This window comes from Bos indicus, chromosome 19, assembly GCF_029378745.1.
Source record: "Bos indicus isolate NIAB-ARS_2022 breed Sahiwal x Tharparkar chromosome 19, NIAB-ARS_B.indTharparkar_mat_pri_1.0, whole genome shotgun sequence".
NCBI lineage: Eukaryota > Metazoa > Chordata > Mammalia > Artiodactyla > Bovidae > Bos > Bos indicus.
In genome coordinates, this window is record NC_091778.1 from 20,680,124 (window position 1) to 20,704,511 (window position 24,388).

At 50.5% G+C, this 24,388-nt stretch overlaps 1 protein-coding gene across 3 annotated transcripts in view; it reads right to left on the bottom strand.

Annotated features, from left to right (window-relative positions):
* NOS2 (nitric oxide synthase 2) overlaps positions 1-21,800 on the bottom strand; it is a 46,638-nt gene extending 24,838 nt beyond the window's left edge. The window contains exons 1-6 of one of the 3 annotated variants that reach the window (XM_070772727.1): positions 21,430-21,800; positions 15,961-16,133; positions 6,765-6,849; positions 5,851-5,973; positions 4,208-4,356; positions 493-655 (exon numbers count right to left, since the gene is read on the bottom strand). In XM_070772727.1, the coding sequence (XP_070628828.1) occupies positions 493-655; positions 4,208-4,356; positions 5,851-5,973; positions 6,765-6,849; positions 15,961-16,070 (630 nt within the window). In that variant the 5' untranslated portion in view covers positions 16,071-16,133; positions 21,430-21,800. Of the gene's footprint in view, positions 1-492; positions 656-4,207; positions 4,357-5,850; positions 5,974-6,764; positions 6,850-10,500; positions 10,647-15,960; positions 16,134-17,671; positions 17,864-21,429 lie in introns of those variants that run through there. The other 2 variants (XM_019982493.2, XM_070772728.1) reach the window with 2 other exon arrangements.
* Between the last annotated feature and the right edge of the window lie 2,588 nt (positions 21,801-24,388).

A 24,388-nucleotide genomic window follows, 5' to 3' on the forward strand; every position in this document is an offset into this window, starting at 1 on the left:
TGTCCATGGGATTTCCCAGGCAAGAATACTGGAGTGGGTTACCATTTCCTCCTCCAAGGGATCTTCCCTACCCAGGGATCGAACCTGCGTCTCCTGCATTGGCAGGCGGATTCTTTAGCACTGAGCCACCCAGGAAGCCCACAATTACCCAGCAATAAATGTAAAGATGACCTAGGAGGCTAGGATGAAGAAAATGTTTTCTAAAAGACAAGAATTCAATCAAGGTGAAGAACTGGGTCCACAGCAATAACAATAGCAAGGCCATTTGGTTTCATGCTGGCATTTAGTCTCAGATTTAACACAAGGGAGAAAGATGGGCTAGAAATCCTGGTGCAGAGGTTGGAGTCTAGACTCTGGGGGGTTGGGGGGGTGTCTGTGAGCCCCCATCTCAAGTGCAGGGATGGAGAGAGACCCTGCAGCCAGCTCAGGGCCCGCCTGCCCACCCGCCAGCTTCCTCTCCCGTTCCCCCCTCCTCCGTCTAAGGGCATCGACCTGCAGGTTCGACCACTGGATCCTTCCGATGCAGCGGGGGGCGTTGCGCCAGGCCTGCTTGGTGGCGAAGATGAGCTCATCTCCCGTCAGCTGGTAGGTTCCTGTTGTTTCTATCTCCTTTGTTACTGCTTCCACCCTGGCCAGATGTTCCTCTATTTTTGCCCTGCGGGACAGGAAGACATCAGGAAGATCAACAATGAGATGGCTTTAAATGGAGACTGATTCAATCCACAGAAGCAGGAACTGAATGAGGACACCAGGAGGGCAAGATGTCGCTCAGAGAAACCGTCCCCTCCAGGGCAGCTTCATGGGCTTGTGTCCAGGGCACCGAGCTCAGCAGGGCCCCGCTGGGCTTAATGCCCTGCTCTGATTGTCTTGAATTCTTAATCATTCATGAACAGGAAGCCACCTTTTTATTTTCACACTGAGTCTTGCAAGTTACATAGCTGGTCCTGATCCCAGGCACCTTTTCTCTAGTCACACTCATCTCAGCGAGGAGTGCAATGCTTTTCAATGGTCTTGCAAGACCCAGACCAGCATCCATCAGGCTGCAGGCACATCCTGCTTCTTGGCCAGGGGAGCACCAATCCACCTTCTCTTGGTTAAGAGATGAGTCAGCTCCTCCCCAGCAGCTCCTCTGCACTGAACAGTCACTAATGAGCCAAGTACTGGGCAACACCACCCATAGTCAGGGTCCCATTGAGTCTGTGACAGAGGCGTTTTTGTGTCCTTGTTATAGTTGATGTATCTGGAAGGTTAAGTACTGGCCTGGAAACAGAAGTGTGACAAAAAGCAAGCCCAAGATTCAGACTCGGGTTGCCCTGATGCCAAGCCCAGGCTCTTAACCTTCTACCTTCCACCCTAGCGGGTGGATCACAAGCCCAGAGATGTGGAGGGCCTGCCCACATTTTCCCGGTCAGGTCCGGACAGGAATCAGCTCTCAGGACTCAGCCGTCAGGGCCCCAGGGTGGTTCAAGGAGGTGTCCGCCACAGTGTCATCCAGCATGGCAGGGTCCCCACAGCAAGCTTTCTCAAACCCGGTGCCACTTGGCCAGCTCTCCCGTGTGAGATTTCCAAGCTGGCTTCTGCCCTCCCCTCCCAGGCTTGTAAAAACATCCCACAGCCAGGAAGGTTTTGAGTCACATGCACACAGAGCAGCCTTGAGATTTCCAATCAGCATCAAAGACGTCTGAAAGTGCCACGAACAAAACTATTTAAGGAATGAACTCTTGATTAAGGAGAGTGGACAGCTCAGGACAAAATGGCCTTTCAGTGGACGAAGAGTGTCTCGACAACTCTTCCTTGATTAAAGAAGAAAGCTCAAAGACAAAACACTCGGCGCTATTTATCTTCAAGGACACTCCTCGCATAAGGACCTGCTGGGCGAGGTTGAGGCTGCCCCACCAACGGCAGCCCTCCCCCCACAACCTGCAAACAAAGCTTCTAGCAATGTTTTTCATTCTGCATCCAAGCATGAAAACAGCAGCAACTACCAGAACATCGATGCTGCCAACACGCTTGGCAGTGTTAATATGTGACTTTTTAAGAAAAGATCACGTTTTCACTCAATTCCTTTAGAGGTTTACATTATACCTTTGTTTTCAAACAGTCACATTTCTGAGGCACTAAAATGCTATGACACCTATTAGTTCTGAAAAAAAGGGAGTGGCTTTTGGCATCTGTAAACTGGCTTTGGAAAGAACATTCAGAAAGTTATCATTTCTGACTATATAATCCTTCACCTACGAAAGACTGAACTGGCCCAGGTGTGGGAATGGGCTGCCATCTGTCACTCACACCCCCAGGACCTCTTGGGGGAAACCAAGGCACGGACTTGTGACTGTGAGAACTTCTTCCCTCTGTGAAAAGCAAATGGATTTGAATAGCTATCATCAGCAGCCCTGTAGCTTCCCCAGCTAACAACCCCCCAACTGCCTTCCAAACACCAGCAGGAACCCCTTAGGTCCAGCATGAAGTCAGAGCCTTCAAAATCAAAGAGCTGGATGCTAGATCATTGAGTTTTAAAGCAAGGGCTCTGGCTTAAAATGCCTGAGTTCGAATTCCAGCTCTGGGACTTCAGAATGTGTGACTTTGAACAAGTTACTTCTCCATGGGCTCTGGCTTTCTTGCCTGTAGAGCAGGTAGGATAATAACAGCACCAGTCCCATAGAGCTGTGGTGAGCCTTACGTACAAGGCAGAGTCCAGAACATACCTAGGACATCAAAACAGTGGCCCAGTGAAGCCCATTGAGAAAATTCCTGGGGGCTTCCCTGGTGGTCTAGTGGTTCAGAATCCACCTGCCAACGTGGGGGACACGGGTTCCCGCCCTGGTCTGGAAAGACCCCACGTGCTGCAGGGCAACTAAGCCCACACACCACAACTGCTGAAGTCTGAGCGCCTAGAGCCTGTGCGCCACGAAAGTGAGAAGCCCATGCACCCCAGTGAAGAGTAGCCCCCATTCACCTCAACTAGAAAAAGCCCATGTGCAGCAACAAAGATCCAGCACAGCCAAAAATAAAATAAATAAATCTTAAAAGAAAATTCCTGGACCCTGAAAGTCTTCTTAGTCAACAACCGAGCGGAAAACCTAAGGACCTTGGACCTCCCAGTGACAGAGCCTGTCTGCAGAGGTTCTATTTACACAACACAGGCAGTAGCAAACCCCTGACGGAGTTCTCAGTCTACTTAGAATTGCCTCCGGAGCTTGTAGAGAACAAGGATGTCCGCCCCCTCCCCACTTCCTGAGAAGCTGATGCCCTTGCCCAGGGGACCCTGGCACCAGTATTTTACAAGGTCCTTAACAGCAACTACTGGGCAACCAGGCTGGAGGATCACTGGCCCCAGAAGATAAGGACCTCTTTCATAGACTCAAGGTCCCTTCCAGCTCACACAATGCAGGTCAGAGCCAAGGGGGTGTGGCATCACCAGGAGCCAATCTTTCTGCCACACTGGATCCCAGGGTATTTCTGTGGCTCACTTCCTACAGTAAAGTGCCTTGTGGGGCTGCATCGTAAAAACCACACTCCCGTCCCAGCCCATAAAACAGCAAATTCATTCCCTCGGCCTTTCTAGATATTAATGGACTTAAATTAAGAGCCATATATTTTACACAACTCAGAGATACAGATCCCCACAGAAAACAGTGCAAAGAGCTCTCTCCAAGTCAAGCAGCCTGAATTTCAGCTGGGACTGAACTCTAGCTGCTACTGGGCTTCCTGGCTCACACCTGGAGGTGGAGGGCTTGGCTCGGTAGTCTCCGAGGTCCCTTCTATCTCAAACATCTCATAATAAAAGGTTTTGCATATCGACTCATTGCTTTGCGCCAGGATGCTGTTTCAAACGTATTTAATCCTTGAAACAATCTTAGGAACAGTTTTATCATGACCCTGCTTTGGACTTATGAGGAAGTGGAGATGCAGAGAGGATCTATTTGGGAAATAGATTTCCCAAAAATACAGAACCAGCTACTGGTTGAGCAGAATCCAAACTCAAACGTTTAGACACCCAACCCACATTTTCAACCACTACGGCCATGCTCCTTTCTCTTATGGTTTTGAGAACATATCCAAGGTCTTTTCCCTGAAAAGCTGTGTCTTAGCCTTGGATTCACTGCAAATCTGGGAAGGAAAGAGGTTTGGGGTCAGAGGGAGATGGCAGGAGACTAGAGAGCTCAGGGGAGGCAGAGGGAGTGATGCTGAAGGAAGCGAGCCTTACTCTTTGAAGGAGCCGTAATACTGGTTGACAAATTCGATAGCTTGAGGTAGAAGCTCGTCTGGGGGGGTTGGCTTGTCCCGGGGTCCTATGGTCAAACTTTTGGGGTTCATGATGGATGCCAGGCAAGACTTGGACTTGCAAGAGAGATCCTGGAAAGAAAGAAGAGGTGGTGAGGCTGATCGCTTGGTTCCTCAGCACAGGCACTGATGGCCATCCTCTTCCAGGGCCAGCTCTCCTGGCCACCTCCTTCCACTCTGACTGTTCCAGCTCCCCACCACCCCTCTCTACCTCTGTGGCATCTTCTCCTTGGGGTCGACCGGGCTTTTCCCCCATCCATATCTCCTCTCCTCTGACTGGCTGAACACCACGGACTGTGGGCTGGGCCGCCCCCCCGCCAGCCCTAGTCGTTGTTCTTTAGTCGCTCAGTTGTGAGTCTTTTGCAGCCCCAAAGACTGGAACCCTCCAGGATCCTCTGTCCATGGGATTTTCCAGGCAAGAATACTGGAGTGGGTTGCCGTCTCCTTCTCCAGGGGGGTCTTCCGAGCCAGGGATCGAACCCGAGGCTCCTGGGTCTCTTGCATTGGCAGGCGGATTCTTTACAACTGAGCCACCAGGGAAGTCCCCAGCCAGCCCCAGACCTAGAGCAAAGTCAACAGTTCGAATGCTGGGAACATCTCGACTATCTTCTCATTTAAAGAAGCTGATACGACTCCTGGGGACAAATTATTGCTATTCAGCCAAAATGAACTGAGAAGGTACAAATCCCGAAGTAGGGAATGGCACAGAAAAAATACTGAAAGAAAGCACACCCATAGGTGAACAGTGGTCATTCCTGGAAGGCGTGGGAAATGATTCTGCTTTCATGGCCTTGAAATTTTCAATCCTTTCCTACTTTACAATCACAGAATGCATATAAACTTAGAATAAGAAACCTAGAAGTTAAGAAGCCTTAAAGGGCACTTAGTCCAACTACTCACTGGATGCTTGGAACCCCTCTCCAATCTCCCTATCCAATAGCACTTGAATCCTTTTCATGACAGGGAGCTCACTACCTTATGATGTTGTTCAGTCCAGCTTTGGGCAATTCTGTTAGAAGATTCTCCCTGATATAATGATGAAATCTGACTCTCTGAGAAAGAATTCATGTGTTCCTATAATTCTTTATCTCACCCTCTGGATTATCCATCATCCCTGGGGTAGGGGGAGGGACGGTGGGTGGGAGGGTGGTGTGGAGCTAACAGAGAGTTAGCATCATTTAGTCCTACTGTTTCACGAGAAACAAGAGTCTCTGTTCCCAGTAACCTTTGACCAAGCAGATGGCTGTCTGGTTTGCTGAGGGGACATCTGTTTGATTCATTAACGGCCTTGATGGCTTTGCCAGTTTGGGACAAAGTGGTTCTCGAGGGACTTCCCTGGTGGTCTAGTAGTTAAGAATCTGCCTTGCAATACAGGGGATGCGGGTTCAATCTCTGTTCAGGGAGCTAAGATCCCACATCACAGGGCAACTAAGCCTGCATGCCACAACTACTGAGCCCACGCTGGAGACTACATGACATAACAAAGGTCTCACATACTCAATTAAGACCCAAGGAACCCCCCCCCCCGCAAAAAAAAAAAGAAAAGTAGTTCCTCAGACTGCTCACCCCTTTGGCCTTCTGGTGAAGCGTGTCTTGGAAAGTCACTCCGCTGCCCCAGTTTTTGATCCTCACATGCCGTGGACAGGCTGACGGGGGCGCGTCCAGCTTGCTCAGGGATTCTGGAGACGTCTAAGAGGGAGGGAAGAAAATCAGGGGTTTCTAAGTGCCTCCGACCCCAGGACCACAGGGGTCTCTCCCAGCCCTGAGGCCCTGCTTGGGCCTCGGGTGGGCGGGGAGCTGCGGGCGGCACACGGGTCGAGGTGTCAGCCCACGGCCCTCCTCCCTTTCCGGTAGCCAGGCCACCTGGGCCAGAGTCTGCTGGGAGCTCCAGGTGCCTGGGCCATTGGCCAGGCTCCTGTCCTCATCCAAGAGTCTGCCAAATGCTCTCTCAGGGGAATTGCAACAGGAGGGATTAAGGGGTCTACACGGCACAGATTACCGTCACAGCCGCTAATCCTAAGAATAGAAACGGGACAAGGAAGAAGGGATCACGGCCTTCAGGGAGGCACTGAAGAATATGCAAACCAGTCCTCTGCCCACCTCTGTGGAACACTAAGGGCCAAACCATGCAGGGAGGACGGAACTGTTGGACCAGAGGCTGGGGCTGGGGCTGGAGGCTCAGCTGCCAAGTCTGGGATCACTTCTGAGGGTCTCACTCTGACTCCACGAGTGGTCTGCTCCCTCCCAGGTCTGCCTGCCCACACAGGCATGTCACCCAGATGCCCACCCCCCTGGTGGGGTCAGGGTCTACCACTCCTGATCACCATGGTTCACCCCCTCTCTCCCAAAGCTCTTCCTCGCCCCCACCTGTGTCCCTGGGTCTCTACTCACTGCCCAGACCCCAGCATCCACCAGGCTGCCCACCACATCTGTCTGGGCAAGGGAGGAAGGGGCTTCCCACACCCGAGTGACTCACTGACCTTTACTGTCCCCGTGAGGGGCTGGGGAGACTCATTCCCGTGCTTGCCCGGGCTGTGACGTTTGGGGTCATCCTGTGTCACTGGACTGCAAGAGGAAACAGCTCTCATGAGATGGAGCGTCCGAGGGCAGAGAGGGAACTCAGGGTCGCCTCAGCCAGCCCTCATTTGACGAAGCGGGGAGTGAGGTCTAGAGGGTGAGAGTGGACGTCATGGTTTCCAGCCAACGTGGTGGAGGAGGCAGCCTCTGTACCATCACCACCCTGCTTCCTCTTCTCCCCTCACCTGCCCCCCCAACAAAGCCAAAGAGTCCAGAGGGGAGCTGAGCCAAAGCTAACAGGCCAAAGGGTGACCCACAGAAGCTCTGTGAAGATGACTCCCTCAGAAGGCAGGTACAAACGTGATACAGAGTGGAGCTGGCAGAGGACAGCTCCTTCCACCCTGCCCTCCCGGGTCAGCAGTACTGCCCGCCACCCCACCCACTCCCTCTTTGGGACTTAAGCTTTTTTTCTTTATAGCACTTGGTTCATCCTGGTTTATTTATTCTAAAATTTTATTATGGAACATGTTAAACAGACACAATTAGAGAGAAGAGTGTAATAAACCCCTGTAAGCCTGTCACCCAGATTCAGCCCAATTAAACAATTATCAACCCACGGCCAATTCTGTTTCAACATTACTCTCCCAGCCCTCGCTCTCATTTTAAAGCAAGTCTGAGACATCATGCCATCCGTAAATATCTGAGTATTTCTGGAAGATAAGGATACTTTCAAAATATATTGGTTATATTTGCTTGGAAACAACAGATTTAAAAGAATTTAACTTGGGATTTCCCTGGTGGTCCAGTGGCTGGGACTCTGAGCTTCCAATGCAGGGGCCCTGGGGTTCAATCCCCTGGTCAGGGAACTGGATCCCACATGTCACAACTAAGACCCAGTGAAGCCAAATAAATATGTTTAAAAAGAAGAAGAATTTAGCCTATCGTTTGAAGAAGAAAAAGCCCTAATAGTCTGAAATCACTCAGAAACCATTGGTTCCGGTTTGGGATTTTAGGATTGCTCTCCCTACATATACTACAGAGAACAGACAGTGTGAGCACCCCTCTAATAGTCACACCCCACACATGCCTCCTCCTGGGGCATCTCAGGAAGAAAGCTTATTGTGTCCCGCGTTCTCTACAGTATTTTCTAGGGTGCGCACACATCCCAGGGGAAAGGTGATTAGCGAGGACTACAAAGGTCGCTCATTTCCCACCTTATACACGTTTGTGATGTCGGAAAATGACAAATGAGCGTGTGCTGCTTTGTTATTAGAAAAAGTAATGACCATTTACATCGTGCTGTGCTGTGCTCAGTCACTCAGTTGCGTTGGACTCTTTGCAATCCCATGGACTGTAGCCCTCCAGGCTCCTCTGTCCGTGGGGATTCTCCAGGCAAGAATACTAGAGTGGGCTGCCATGCCCTCCTCCAGGAGATCTTCCTGACCCAGGGATCAAATCCAGGTCTCCCACATTGCAGGCAGATTCTTTACCCTCTGAGCCACCAGGGACAACCGTTTACATTAGCATTATGTAATTAACTACATATATTATATGGTTGCATTGAATGATTTATAACTATAAAGAGACAGTGTCCCTTTAAGAGAAAATGAGTATGTATCAGAAAGCATCTTCATTCTGATTCAAGTGATTCAGTGGGCCTATACCACGCCCTCCCTGTGACTGGCTATCGTCATCCCACTGGTCTGGTCTGGTGTGCCCCACCAGAAAAAAAGCCAATCCAGGGTAATCTGGACACTCAGAACAGGTAAGCCATGACTGAGTTGTCATCATGGGGCTGCTTACACGGGAAGATGTTTTGAGGCTGGGGTCCTCAGGGAGGCAATGCCTTACAGCTCTTCTCAAGCTTTTACCATCACCCCCCACCCCATTCCACCATTTTATTCTTGTTTCCTCTCCTTTACTTCTGCCTGGTTGGATGTCATCACTGACTCAACGAACATGAGTTTGAGCAAGCTCTGGGAGTTGGTGATGGACAGGGAAGTCTGGCGTGCTGCAGTCCATGGGGTGGTGAAGAGTCAGACACAACTGAGTGGCTGAACTGAACTGACAGAACTGGAGAATCTGCAACACTTACTGGTCTATAGTAACTTGTAGATTGAGAAACAATGTCCTTGTTCACTTAGCAAAAGTATTGCCCCCAATTTAAAATGTTGGGATTTCCCTGGTGACTCAGATGGTAAAGAATCCACCAGCAATGCAGGACACCCAGGTTCAATTTCTGGGTTGGGAAGATCCTCTGGAGAAGGGCACAGCTATCCACTCTAGTATTCTTGCCTAGAGAATCCCATGGACAGAGGAGCCTGGCGGGCTACAGTCCGTGGGGTTGCAAAGAGTCGGACATGACTGAGCAACTAACACACACTCACACACACATTAAAAAGTTACCTAAAAATGCTCTCTACCAATGGACTATAGTGAGTCTGACCCCAGCGTCTATGGCTGGATTTTAGGAAGCATCCGATTTCTTCACTATTATATATAATGCCTCAAACACTATATGTGACCTGATGCTGGCTCTGTGTGCGTGTGAGTGTGTATGTGTACAAAGGCATAGAAAAACACCTGGGGGTGGTGGGGGAGAATGCTAGTAACAGTGATTAGCACTGATAAGATCACAGATGATTTGAATTTTTCTTTATCCGCGTCTGTTTTTCCAACTTTCTTCAGTGACTCTGAATTCCTTCCGTAATTGGGAAACTTCTTTTTAACCTGAAGCATGAATATACGAAGCTATGCACAGTCTCCTTTCTCCCCTAGTAAGCGGATTTCTTTGGGTTAGTTGCTGGAAGATAAGGGTTCACCCAGAGGGTGAACATATCAAGGTTCTGGAATGCAGGTGTTCTCAGTCGCTAGGCTGTGTCTGACTCTTTGGTTCTGGATACTTATTGCCAAATTATTGCAGTGCCCACCCAGACACTGCAATTTGGCTAAATCCACAGCTGTGCTGGGTCCCGCTTGATCCTTCACGGGAACAGAGGACCCTAAGGATCTGGCATCAAAAGGAAAGCTGAAGTGCAGCTCTTGTTCAGACCCAGCAATGTCCACAGGCGCTCGAGCGACAGGGCGCTGAGGTCAGAGCTGCAGTCGGTGGCTCCTTCCGGAGCTGATTCCCTTGTGGTCCCAACTTCGCCACAGGTCCCCTTCTCTATATACGGGCGGTGGGGGGCCAGGAGGGGGGCCAGGAGGCGTTCTGGGAAATGGATCTTACTTGTAAAACAAGAACCTCCTTGCTCTCTAACCCTATCTATCCTAACGGGTGTTGCAGCCCCAGTGTTGAAATCTAGAAAGCTCCCAAGTGCTGAAACACCCACACAGCCTGCAGACACCTCTCAGGTGTGCATGTGGGGTTTCTCTGGGTCTTTGGTGGCTACTGAGTTGCAACCCCGGATGGCATCACTGACTCGATGGACGTGAGTCTCAGTGAACTCCGGGAGTTGGTGATGGACAGGGAGGCCTGGCGTGCTGCACGATTCATGGGGTCGCAAAGAGTCGGACATGACTGAGCGACTGATCTGATGCGTTCTATACCAGGAAAAATTTTTAAGTAAATCCCCATCAGAATCCTACAGAGCGAATATCCCAACCCTCCTGTTTTCCCCGGAAAGCCGAGGCTCAGAGAGGCTCAGTGCGCACCGGAGTTAGCCTCCCTCCCAGGGTGGACCCGGGCCCGCGCAGTACCTGGCTCGGCGGAGGCGGCAGGCGGGCTGCGGCCGGAGGATCCTGCGGAGGAGCCGGCAGAGCCGGGGCCGGGCGGCCTCGCACGCGGCGCCCAGCCCCTCGCGCATGGCCCGACGGTGGGCGCAGCTCGGAGGGCGCCCCGCGCCCCGCCGCGCTGGCCCCTTTATCGCCGCCGGATCCCGCAGCCCCCGCCCCGGGGCGGAGCGAGAGACTCGGTTTCATCCCGAGCCTGGATCCGGGCCAGAGTGTCCGCTCGGCCGGCGGCTGCCTGGTCCGGGCCGGGCGCCCCTCGCCCTGCGCCTCCGCTCCAGCGGGCGTCAGCGGGAAGGTGTGCCTTACGGATGCCACTGGCCTGTCTCTGGGCTGAGACTCCGGCCTTGGGTTTGTTATTCCCCATGAAGGAACATTAATGACCATAATAATAACTCTCATTGTACGGTGCGTCATAGTTTACAAAGCAAACTTTCCTGTCCGTTATTTCATCTTCCCCTTACTAACTCCACTCAAGAAGGCAATTCTGTATTGTTATCCTCACTTGATAGGAAGCTCAGGGCCATGAAAAGTGAAGGAGCTTGCCCAAGGCCTCACAGGAGCCCCAGGCCACAGGTGAAGTTCTCCCACCTTCCGGGGCTGGCCCAGGAAGTACTATTTCTTTCCTGCATGTTCATTTCGATTCCAGGAAAGAAGCCTTAAAGAAGTGCAGACCTGGGGGGCGGGGGGGGGGGAGCTTTAGTGGGAGTCAGCGTGGCTGGCCAGGGGCTTCCTCAGGTCCCTTTCAAGCTCCTGGTCCTCATTACCTGGAAGGCGCAACGGGGCCACGGACCTTGCTCCCTCTGTGTGTAGCTCCTTATACCGGGAGCCGGATAATTCCTAGGGTCCAGACAGAGGCAGGGCAGCAGCCTCCGACCCCAGAGTATGAGGAGCCTTCCTATGCGTCCTCCAGTGTGTTTAATCCAAAACCCAAATTAACGTGGAAAGAGGATACATATTTATTCTGAGCCTACTGCAACCCACCTTGATTTTGTCCCAGATCCCATTCAACTTCACCTAGATGTTCTCAACATTTGCCTTTGTCTCTAAAACACAGGCCCACGAACGCCCCATGTTCACTTCCTAATCATTTGTTTTCATAAAATATAGAACCATTACTCACATACAAAGTCCTGGGTCTTATTACACCTGAATGGATTTTAAAATTACTTTTCCAAATCAAAACACGTTAATTGGCTCCCACTGCTTTCAGGATAAAATCCCCTTTGTGCTGCAGCTTCCTCTTCCAGTAACATTCTCCCCACCCCCACCCCACCGTTAGGTGAAGTCCAGCTGGGCCTGCCTCCTCTCTAAAGCCCTCTCCCCATTCCCATCCCCTACCCCACCCCCACACACACTCCAGCCAGGCCAGGCCCCCTACGGTATTCCCAGAATGGATCCCAGCATCCCCCAGTTCTCCTGTAACCCCCTGTCTACCTCTCTGTCCACCTCACCCTAATTTATAATGCTCTTTAACGTTCCGGTTTGTGTGTATTCTTCCCCAAACCAGTGAGAAAGACATCCTTTCCCCCACCCTCTCCCCAGCAGTGGGAACTGGGTCTCTTTCCTCTGTGCCTTTCTCAGCCCAGCACCCACCAGGCCATCGGGGAGAGTCCGTATAGTGTCCAAGTTAGGAGTTTAGACTTGGTTCAAACCTCAGCTCTTCCCCTTTCCAGATGTTGTCCAAGGAAGTCACTCAACCTTGTAATATAAGGCTAATAATAACTCCTACCTCATTATTGTCACAGTAATAGTGTTAATCACTCAGTCATGTCCAACTCTTTGTGAGCCCATGGACTGTAGCCCACAAAGTTCCTCTGTCCAACTGTGGGAATCTGTGGGATTCTCCAAGCAAGAATACTGGAGTGGGTTGCCATTCCCTTCTCCAGGGGCTCTTCCTGACCCAGGGATTGAACCCAGCGCTCCCTCATTGTGGGCAGATTATTTACTGTCTGAGCCATCAGAGAAGACAACACAGTAATAAGGACTTTCTAAACAGTATCTGTTCTGTTTAGCTGCTGTGTATGAATGGGCTTCCCAGGTGGCGCTAGTGGTAAAGAATCTGCCTGCCAATGCAGGAGAAGCAACAGATGTGGGCTGGATCCCTGGGTCAGGAAGATCCCCTGGAGAAGAAAATGACAACCCACTCCAGTATTCTTGCCAGGAAAATTCCATGGACAGAGGAATCTGGTGGGCTACAGTCCACAGAGTCACAAAGAGTCGGACACAGACATGCTATGCAATATATTGTTTACTTAATATATATCAATATATTATTTACTTAATTGATAAACAGAAGCTTCACCGACAGCCCTGTGACTCCCCAGCAAGGTGTGAGAGGAGTAGCCCTCAGCAAATTGTCATTAATGGATGGAACATGACCAGAACCCAGAGCAGGGCAGCCAGTGTAGTGGTCATCAGCCAACCTGCCTGGGTTCACATCCTGCCTCTGTCGTTTGCTAATGACAAGTACCTAAATATCTAGACAAGATCTCAGCAAGTACCTAAACTTTCTAGCCTTCAGTGTCCTCATTGATGCAACGTGAGGACAACAAAAATTCCTTCCTCCTCGATTGTTGGGAGAGTTAAATGAATTAATGTGTGGTGTTTTCTCCCAATCATCTCTAATATCTGATTTGAGTACTTCTTTCCAGCCCAGCCCAGCTTTAAAAGATGTGATAAGTCAGCTGGTTTGCCTCCAGTCAACCTACAGCTCAGGTCTCCTGAATGGTCCCAAAACACAAGTCAATGCTATTAGAGGGTCTGAAATTCAAGGCCACAGCCTATAGGCCACACTGTAAGGATTAGGGGAGGAGGGGGATTCGAGATGATCTCAAAGATTAGGGGATGGATTGGGTCTGCATGGATCAAGGGAGGAATGTGCCATGTACAGGAAAGTGAGGAAGGCCTGGCTGAGCAGGTGGGATGGACCCTTGGTCTGGGATGGTGATCAGCCAGAACCCAGCAGTCAAGCCTCCATGTGGCGACCGGCAATAGGGAGCCACTAAAGACTCTAGAGCCAGAGTGTGGCTTGCTAGAAGGCAAGTTAGAGTGAGAGAGGTCAGAGCCAATGTGGGGGCTGCAGTTAGGGGAGATCAAGAGGCCAGGGCTGCAATCAAGATGTGAAGAAAGGCAGAAATGACCAAGAAGAATCAAGGCAGACCCCTGGGGTTCACAGACCCCAGAAGGAGGATGGAACTGCTCTCAGACTGCAGCATCTGAGTCTGGAGGGCCAGGAAGACATCTAGAGGCAACCCAACCCTGCATTCCCATCCTGGGCCTCCTGGCCACGTTGGCCACCACAGCCCAGACCGCCTGGTCTCTAGCATTCTCTCCTCCAGTTAAACCCACACTCTTTATCTGGACGATCTTGCTCAAGAATCCACAATGGCTCCCGTTTGCAAGCAGAGAAAAATCCAACCCCCCTGCTCTACATTCAAGCTCCCAAGCTCCGGCATGGCCTCTCCTATCCCAGCCCACCCCCACCCCCACCCCGGGCCCCAACACAGTCACGCTGGCTTGTGTCTCGGAGTCTTTGGCCACCCTGCCCCCTTTCTGGAATGTCTTTACTATGTCTCTTCACCTCCTCCCAGTCTATCCACCCTTCCACGTCCACACTGAGCCTCCCACTCCTGTGCAGTGGCTAGAGGGGACTTTGTTTGATGTTGCTCAACTTTGTCCTACTGACTACAGCAATTACAATGCTGTCAGCTGAGAGAGATGCTGTTTATGAAGCACGGACTCTGCCAGGCACGCAGCTCAGTTGTTTACATGTGAAAACTCACGTAACCTCCTACCACAACCCCGGGACACAGGCATTCCTACCCCTTCTTACAGATGAGACAGGTGAGGCTTAAGGCCAGGGGACTTGCCAAAGGCCACAGGCTTAAGGTTGCCACTAAGTAGTAAAGCCACCTGCTTATCTGGAGAAGGAAATGGCAACCAACTCCAGTGTTCTTGCCTGGAGAATTCCATGGCCAGAGGAGCCTGGCAGACTCCAGTCCATGGAGCTGCAAAGAGTCGGACACAACTGAGCAACGAACACACACACCTGCTTATATGCAAGCCCAGGCTCTAACTGGTGCTGCTTTTCTGGGTTGCCCTGCTGCCTGCCTGCAGGGGGCGTCCTGCCCACTGTGATCCAGGGGGAAGGCTCCCCGGGAGCTCTGTGAAGCCTGGGGCTTTGGTTTGACTCGGACTGTGGTGTTATCACAGGTGGACTTGTCTTTCCGAGGGAGTAAGCCTCAACGTGGAGTGCGAGGCCATGAGTTCTCCTAGCTTTGGAAGCCTTTCCACTGATTGGCAGGCTGGCACTCTAATTCTCTCTTGTTCTATCTCTGGCTTGCTTCTTGTACAAGGTGCAAGGGACTTTGAAGGAAGTCACTCCAGGCGTACGGAAAGTTTCTGTTGCCTTAACTGTAAAATGAGACAATACGTTGTACTTCACAGAGCCCTGGAGGACGGCAGTTGAGTGGCAACCCCTGCAATGGGCCCTAGACGGCCCTGGTCCAAAGTGAGTGCTCGGTAAGTTATAATAAACGCTTGCGTTTATTGAGTGCCTGCTCTTTATGGGCACGCTGCTGATAGATCTACATGCCCACTCTCATGGGGCTTCCCTGATGGGCTGTACAGTCCGTGGGGTCGCAAAGAGTCAGACACGACTGAGTGACTTACACTTTCACTTTCCCACTCCCATTTCATCCTCAAAATGCTACAAAATGGGTCGCATTGGTTCCCTGGACCGCAGATGAGAACATCTGAGGCTCAGAGAAGTTCACCTGCCCCAAGTCACCCAGCTGGTGAGAGATATCTCAGAGCCAGTGAATGAGGCCCAGCACAGGGCTTGGATATAGTTTATCTAACATGTCCACGTTCAGCTGTTTGTGACCCCATGGACTGTAACCCGCCAGGCCCCTCTGTCCGTGGGATTCTCCAGCCAAGAATACTAGAGTGGGTTGCCGTGCCCTCCTCCAGGGGATCATCTTGACCCAGGGACCAAACGCGCATCTCTTATGTCTCCAGCATTGGCAGGCTGGTTCTTTACCATGAGAGCCACCTAGGAACATCCTGGTAGCCTTCCCCAGGTTGATAGTCAAGATAGCCGATCACCAGTGAGGCACACGCACTGGCAATTCAGAAGGGGTGTCGGCCACGATGCTGCCTGGTTCTAACCACTGGCCTCTACTGCCCCCGCCCCCATTCTCAAGTCAGGTATTGCATATCAGACGCTCCCTCCAGGACCGTGCCATGGCCCTTCCTCCTTCACATAATGTCAGGTGCAACAGTGGCTGCACCAAACCCCGACAGGGACATCAGAGAAGCCTCTGGTGAGAGCAGACCTCCAGTGAGAAGCCAGGAGCAGAGAGAAATTCCGAGATGGAAACCCGGAGGCGCCCAGCAGGAGGCGGCAGGCAGCAGGGGAGAGCCTACCTGGACGGGGGCTGGTAGAATTTTCCCACATTGTTGTTGATGTCCAGTTCCGTAGCCAAGTCCACCTTTTGGGATTTGATTTTGAACAGAAACTGCCAGGGACAGGCCATCTCTGCGGTCTTGCAAAGCACGTCGTTTGCCTGGATTTAAGCTTGGAGGTTCTTCTCGGCAGGCTGAGGAAGGAGAGGGAGAGCGTGACGGGAGGTTGGGGAAGAGGCGACAGGCCTGGGCCTTCTCAGTGTGGTTGGTTTATCACACCGCGGCATCAGTGCAGGGGATAACACTCGTAAGTCATGAACTGCCACTTCATCGGGGTTTTGCGACCTCTGTTCCTCTTTTGGAGTTGCATGCGGGGATCCTATGGATTTAATTCTACAAAACAACATAACTGTCTAAAGGAAGAACACATAACTCAATAAGGACAAAGCACAAACCCTGTGAGCCTCTTGAATGGGACCTGGCGAGCTTCACGGTTGACCTGAAGCAAGGTGGCGAGGAACCCGCTGGTCATCGGAATACCATCTGCCTGGCCCTGCAGGCAGAGCACCTATCACTGGGGAAAGCTTTCAAGTCATAGCTGTGCTAACTCTTTTCTGATTTTGCAGTTATTATCAATGCTGCCATCTGCTCCTTTTTTAAATTTTATTTATTTATTTGGCTGCACCGGGTCTTAGTTTTGGAACATGGGATATTTTATTCTGTGGCATGTGAACTCTTGGTTCTGGCATGTGGTATCTAGTTCCCTAACCAGGGATCGAACTTGGATCCCCTGAGTTGGGAGCACAGAGTCCCAGTCACTGGACCGCTAGGGACATCCCTGCTCCTTTGTTATTATGGGGGGGGATAATTATTTGTGGGGGAAAAATGCACTCAATTCTCAACATTTGAGATCATCTTCTTTTAAAAAAGGATCAGAGAAGAAGACCTAAGTGGAGGCCCAGTTCTGGTCTGGGCTTGCCCCACCCCCTACACCTTCCTATCCCCTACACCCACCCCTGCATATCTCCTCCATGGAAAAAGCATTGGGAGCCAGTGTGGTGAGATGTGGCCCATGGGACCTGGGAATTAGAATCGTAGAGCCTGGGACTTATCTGGTGGTCCAGTGGTTAATAATGCACCTTACAATGCTGGGGATGTGGGTTCAATCCCTGGTCAGGGAACTAAGATCCCACATGCCATGGAGCAACTAAGCCCATGTACCACAGCTAGAGAGTCCATAGATCCTGAATCTTGCAACTAAGACCCACTGCAGCCAAATAAATAAGTTAAAAAAAAAAAAAAAAAAGACTCTTAGACCTCCCAAATGTGGGTTCAAATCCTAGCCTTACTAGTTATGTGACCTGGCTCAAGTTATTTAAAAGACTCATTTTTTTTCTCCCATAAAATAGGCTTAATAATATTTAGTTTACCTTTCCCCTAAAGCTGCATGTTACAAGGACTGGACAGTATCACCAATGTAAAAAAGAATTCTCAGTAGATTACTCCCCATTCTCCAAATGTTTTCCCTTGAAATGTAGCAACTACAGCAAATTTGGCAGAAAACAAAATATGAACAAGATGCCAAACCTCATGTTGGCATTTCTTAGATTTTTTTTTCCCACCAGTTTATCTCTATAGGCAGAAAAGTCCCACAGTTTTCTGAGCCTTCCCAAACAGGAAGAAACAGAGTCCTCTCAAAACAGTACCTTCCCCAGAAATGAAGACAACTCACCTTGGGGCCGGCCACACTGCCTATGCAGGGTCTGGACAAGAGAACTCAGGAGATCTTCACGCTGAGAACTTTGGAACCGTCTATAGCTGCCCAATTCCCTCACCAAGGGTGGCTGAGAGGTTTCAGACCAGTGACACTGAGTTCTCTAGGGCTAGAGAGTCTCAGTCTTCAACTCACTGCAAAGTTGTGATTATATCAGCAGCTAAGAGGAATTTATACCCAACCTGTGGCATCCAGGGAGCCGTTTTGCATAAGATTTTTTTTTCTTTCTTTCCCTAGGGAGTGTTCCTGGCTGGGTATACAGTTAGCTAATTTATGACTCGCCTCTGAGTGACTTGATGTTGCTGTTACATCACTGTGTGTGTGACATCCTCAGTAAACCCAACTCTTCCTGGTCTCAGGTCCAAGGCGGTGGTTCATCAGCAGGGCACTGGGTTCAATAAAGGAGTCATTATGAAGCCAAGTTTTATTTAGCTAAACCATGTTGCCTCACTTTCATACTCTGGGGGATTTTTTTTTTTTTTTTTTTACACCTCAGCAGGGAGCGCTCCAGTTCATTTCTGTCCAGCCTCTTGGTTTTCCAGTTCATGGCAGAAGACCAGGAAGCCAAGGAATATTGACAATATGGAACACACTGGAAAATGCCCAGGTTACAGAAAGCCAGTGATGCTGGGTCCTGCCAGTGTTCCCAACAGATCTCTGAATCATTCAGCTTGAGCTTTCTGGAAGGGAAGGAAAGCCCTTGGCACAGAGAGACCTGTCAGATGCAGGTATTGCTAATGTCTCTCACTTCAGCTCTGAGTAAGGGAGGGTGGCAGGTATAGTGGTTTTCTTCAGGGGGAAAAAACCTTTCTTGTAACAGAAAGTATATCTTAACTTCATTATACTTTCTTAAAGTTCCATTTTATTGCAGTGCCTCCAACACAGTGTTCTTATATGGTATGAATTGTTCCATTATAAAAGAAAAATAATAACTATGTTAGGAAAAAGTAAAAAATGGAGGGGAAAAAAACCCACCCTTGTTTTCACCATCCTAATGCATTGCTGTCACAATCCGTTCATTTCCTTCCTGCATTTTCCAAATTAAATGCAGGATTCTAATCAATTGGATATGGCTAAGATAGGGAAAAACTGGAGAGGGGAATGGCTACACACTCCTGTATTCTTGCCTGGAGAATTCCATGGGCAGAGGAGCCAGGCAAGCTACAGTCCATGGGATTGCAGTCAGACATGACTGAGCGACTGCTGAATAAAGAAATGAATAGGAGCTCCAAAGATCTTTGTAGAGAGAGTGGTTGAATGAGTGAATGAATGAAAAATAGGAGTAGCCCTCAATGAGTTTCAGTGTATCAAGACCATTCTTGTTTTTAGCTGGCTTTAGCCAGTTCAGTTCAGGGAAACTAATGCTGCTTGAGGGGAGATACAGAGTCCCCTGGTTCAGGGAGTACAAAGCTTAAAGAGTAGATAATTATGGATATGGCACCCCACTCCAGTACTCTTGCCTGGAAAATCCCATGGACGGAGGAGCCTGGAAGGCTGCAGTCCATGGGGTTGCTAAACGTTGGACACGACTGAGCAACTTCACTTTCACTTTTCACTTTCATGCATTGGAGAAGGAAATGGCAACCACTCCAGTGTTCTTGCCTGGAGAATCCCAGGGACGGGGGAGCCTGGTGGGCTGCCGTCTCTGGGGTCACACAGAGTCGGACACGACTGAAGTGACTTAGCATATGGAGTGATCCGTGCAGTGAGGCAAGGGGGCTACAGCTGGAGAAGCTGAAACTGCATTGCTCAGGGAAGGTTGACAGGGGAGAGGGTACCAGGACAGGGTTTTGGGGGATAATTAGGAGTTTGTCTTACTCTAACCATGTTCCCTATAATTGCTTCCACATATTCTGGCTATATCTGTAGCAAATACATGTATTAATCCTTTAACTCCTCCAACAACCCTGAAAGGGTACTGCTCCTTGCCATTCATGGACTCCTCTAGAATCTTATGTACTTGACCTCAAAACACCTGGCTGTTTTTGCTTCAGAATATGCAGTTATTCCGTTGTTTAATCGATCAGACATGTGATAGCTGGGCTTTGGCTGCACGGGAAGTGAGATCCCAGGCTGTGTGTATGTTGCCCCTCACTTGAGGCTGGCCCCCGGCTCACTCCCGCAGATGCTCCCACCCTGATGAAGAACACCACTCCCAAACGCAGTCCCCAGAGAGTGTCTCTGTGTCCTCATGATCTTGTCAGGGTACCTCCACAAGGGGCCTCCCTTTACATGACCCCCTGAAATACGTGATGCCTATAATCGGCCAGCTGCCTGTGTGTCCATGGCCTTCTTTGATTCTCCTCCCTGGGGATAGGTGTGAAAACCGAAGCACCTGGAGTCTCAGGTGAATCTGTGGCAGAGTCAAGTGGGAACCCAGATCTGGTGACTGTCTCCCCCCTAAATCGTGAGCCCTGGGGAGGAAGGGACCATGCTGTCCCCATCAACCAACATCCCCAGCACCTGCTGACCAGCATGGAGTGGGCACTGCGGAAGCACTAGATGAATGAATGGTGGATGAGTGAATGATGAGTGGCGCCCCTCTAGGGGCCCTGGAGTAGCTGGCCCAGAGTTAAGGCTCTATAACTACTTGTTTCCTTTTCCTGTTCCTTTGCATGCTGTTCAGGTTACCAGCCTGAGCTCAGAGGCTGCCATCTCACCTTGGGTCTTGCTCTGATTCAGCATCTGCCAATCATGATGTTCTTGGCCTCCGGTGGCATTTGGGTCAGCAGTGACTGTCTGACCTGAGCACCAGGCTCAGCACCTGACACGCTGCATTTAGCCTGAGAGGTTTTGGGTTCTGGTGACAGTTCTGATACTGAGCTGCTTTGTGGTCTCAGAAAAGATCAGGCCTAGGACTGACCTCAGGCCCTCTAGTCTCTGGGCCTGACTTTTCACATTAGAAAGACTGGCCAAGATAAAGTGAGTAAAGAAGATACAAGAAAATGCTTTGAACTATGGAGCAAAAAGGTAATCACACAAGAATTTCTGGTTCCCACTGTGGGTCAGAGAGGAACAATTTACTTTTTGACAAAGAGCAAGCAGGTGAAGATCCCCTGGAGTAGGAAATGGCAACCCCGTCCAGTATTCTTGCCTGGAGAATTCCATGGAGGGAGGAGCCTGGTGGGCTACAGTCCATGGGGCTGCAAAGAGTCAGACATGACTCGAGTGCACACACACTCACAGGCAGGTGACATGACCTGCTTTTGAAAGTTTCCTTCTTCATAAGGGTCAACACTCTTCTGCAAAAATTTGTGTTTTTTAAATTAATGAATTAGTTTGGCTGCACCGGGTCATAGTGAGACATGCGGGCTCTTTGATCTTCGTTGCGGTATGCGGAATCCAGTTCCCCGACCAGGGATCGAACCCTGTCACTCTGCACCAGGAGCACAGAGTCTTAGCCACTGGACCAGCAGGGAAGTTCCACCATTAGCTTTTAAATTCCCAATTCTCTTTCTCTGTATAACATTACATTTATGTATTCATCTTCTTATTAGGATAAAATTCATATAACATACAATTCACCATTTTAGCTATTTTTAAGCGTTACACGAGGTGGTGTACAACCATCACCACTCTCCCAATCTCTCTTAATTAGCAAATGGCAAAGAGGGGAGTAAAAACAGCACTAAGGATGGTACACACAGAGAAGCTAAGAGACTACCCACAGTCACACAGCAGACAGTCCCTGGGCTGGGACAAACAGGGCCGCTCACCTCAGAGCTCTAGTTTGCAGGGTCCAGGGCTGGTTCCCATCCTGGAGGTTGTCATGGATTTCTGTATCTGCTGTTCTGTGCGTTCTGGGTCCACTCCACCCTTGGCCCTGCTCACCCGACAGGCCGCATTCCTGCCCGTCTGTTGTTGATAGATGCAGCAGGTGAACGCTGCTGAGGGGAAATCAAAGCGCAGTTTGAAGAGCAGGCAGAGGGCGCGTGGGCCCCCAGGAGGGTGGGGATGCAAGTTCCAAGGCTGCTGTGAAGAAAGCATCTACCCTACCCAACCGGTGCTTCAGGGCACCATGCCAATAGCAGCTGATGCTGGAATTTCTTGGCTTCCTCATCCTGGGATTGACTTGCTGTCAGATAGAGTTGGGGCTTCCCAGGTGGCTCTAGTAGTAAAAAAAAAAAAAAAAAAAAAAAACCCACCTGCCAATGCAGGAGGCATAAGAGACAAACGTTCAATCCCTGGGTCGGGAAGATCCCCTGGAGGAGGGCATGCCAACCCACTCCAGTATTCTTTCTTGGAGAATCCCATGCACAGAGGAACCTGGTGGGCTACAGTCCACAGGGTCACAAAGAGTTGGACACGACTAAAATTTTAGCACGCACACACATGTTCTAATCAGTAATTTGCAGAAGAGGAATCTGCAGTTCGAGAGGGAAGGTGACACTTCGTCACCCAGGGAGGAAGGGGCAGAGCTGGGATTTGAACCCAGAACTGTCAGACCCCAGAGATAGGTTCTCCGTGTATTTATAAAGTGGGGTAAGGGGGCTGTTAGGCAGGATTCAGCATGCTAGTGAGCAGAGGGGTGATCCTCAAGACATGGCCTTTGTCCTCCTCACTCCAGAATAAGGGAAAGAGGGTGACCCTTCAGCATATCCCAAGTTCCATGAGAACAGGAGGGCTCTATCACATTTATCACTATATTACCTTGGTACACAGTAGGTGCTCAAGCAGTGATTACCTGGAGGATCTGTGCACTTACTACATGCCTAGTAACCTCTAGACAACCCTGCAATGGAAGTGTCACTGTTCTCATTTTGTCGCAGGGCACCGAAGCTCGGAGAGGCAGCCCACACTGGCTCGAGGACCCAGGGATCAACACGGGACAGCCACAACTGCGGTTCTGCATGCTCCCAGCTCTGAAGCCAGGGGGCCTCTGCCCTGAGGGTCTCCGTGCTGACTCCAGTACTCTGCCAAATGCTGGGCTGTGTTGCCTAGATCCTGAGGGCACCAGATCTTCAGGGATGGGGGCTCGAGGGCTTTAGGCCATGGGGGGAGGACAGAAGGACAGAAGGACTTAGATGGGGGGAAGAGACAGAAAGGGCATTTCAGGCCAGGGGAAAAGCCTAAACCTCCCCTGATGCTAAGTGCCCTGTCTCCACAGGGAGAGCCTTCTCTCTCTGGATCCAGAGAACTCCCATTCCTGGAACTGGCTGCTCTCAGGGTGCTCTGGAGGACTTAGGAGCAGCCTCCCAGCTTCAGCCAGGCTGGGCGGCCAGGCAGCCTCAGGCAGGCACTGCAACGGCTGATTTGTCAAGTGATGTCATTTCGGCAAGGCTTGAGACAGTCGGGCTTACCTTCACCCCCGGTACACGTGGGACCGTGAGGTCAACCTGAGGTCGTGAATGGTGTCCCAGGCCCAGCTCAGCCAGGTGACCTTGGCCAAATCCCTTCATCCCACCCCTAACCTCACTTTCTTTAGCTGCCAAAAGAGACCAGGAAGTGCTTCTCTGTAGGATTTTCCTGAGGATAAAATGAGATCCTCTCTTTTTTTTAAGAGGTTTTCTTTATTATTTTTGGTTGCACTGTGTCTTCATTGCTGCATGCAGGCTCTCTCTAGTTGCGGCGAGCAGGGGCTGCCTGTAGCTGCGGAGCCCAGGCTTCTCTGTGTGGTGGCTTCTCTTGTTCCAGGGCACGGGCTGCAGGGCACTTGGGCTTCAGTAATTGCAGCACGCGGGCTCAGTAGTTGTGGCACACGGGCTTAGCTGCTCCACGGCATGTGGGATCTTCCCAGACCAGTGATCGAACCCATGTAACCTGCATTGGCAGGCAGATTCCTATCCACAGTACCACCAGGGAAGTATGAGGCCCTGTCTTCAAAGTGCCAGACACCTCAATAAATCCTAGGGGTTCCCATCCTGGCAGATGGGGAAGTTGAGGCCAAGAGTAGCTCATTCCCGGGTCTCACAGCAGTTCGTTCTGGCCTACTTCCTCTTCTAGGCCAGCAGGCCCCTGACCTTCCTGGTAGCTACATTAGGCCCTTCTCCTCCTCCTTCCCCAGGCTGTCTGGTACCACCTCCCCTACCCTTTGAGATGGTGACATGGATGCCCTCTCCCCATGAATAACCTCAGCACTCTGCACTCTCAGATGCTCAGTAGATGCCCTTACTGGCGATGCTAAAGGTCCATATCTGCATGACCTGGGATCTCTTTTTCAATCAAATGACAAGTTTCCCTAAACGTGACCAATCCAGAGGAGATTTGCAGTGGTAGGTGGTGCTAGTGTTAAAGAACCCGCCTGCCAATTCAGGAGACTTAAGAGATGCAGGTTCGATCCCTGGGTCAGGAAGATCCCTTGGAGGAGGGCATGGCAACCCACTTCAACCATGGACAGAGGAGCCTGGTGGGCTACAGTCCACGAGGTCGCAAAGAGTCAGACACAGCTGAATGACTTAGCATGTACCTGGAGTAACCTTTTTTAATTTTAATAGTTGAAGTATTTATCAGTGTGTTTACTGTCTATGACCATTTACTGACATTTCACGTGTGGGAAATGATAAAAATAGATTTGAGAATTACATTTATTTAAGTTCAAAGAGGAGTCGGTTTAAGGGGAAAGTATCGGAGCAAATAATAATGTAGGTAGTATGCAGGTGTGACAAAAATTATCAAGGTGAGATGCAAGAAAACTGCGAGGAGCACTCATGAGATGTGTGACTTTGGTTCTTTCTC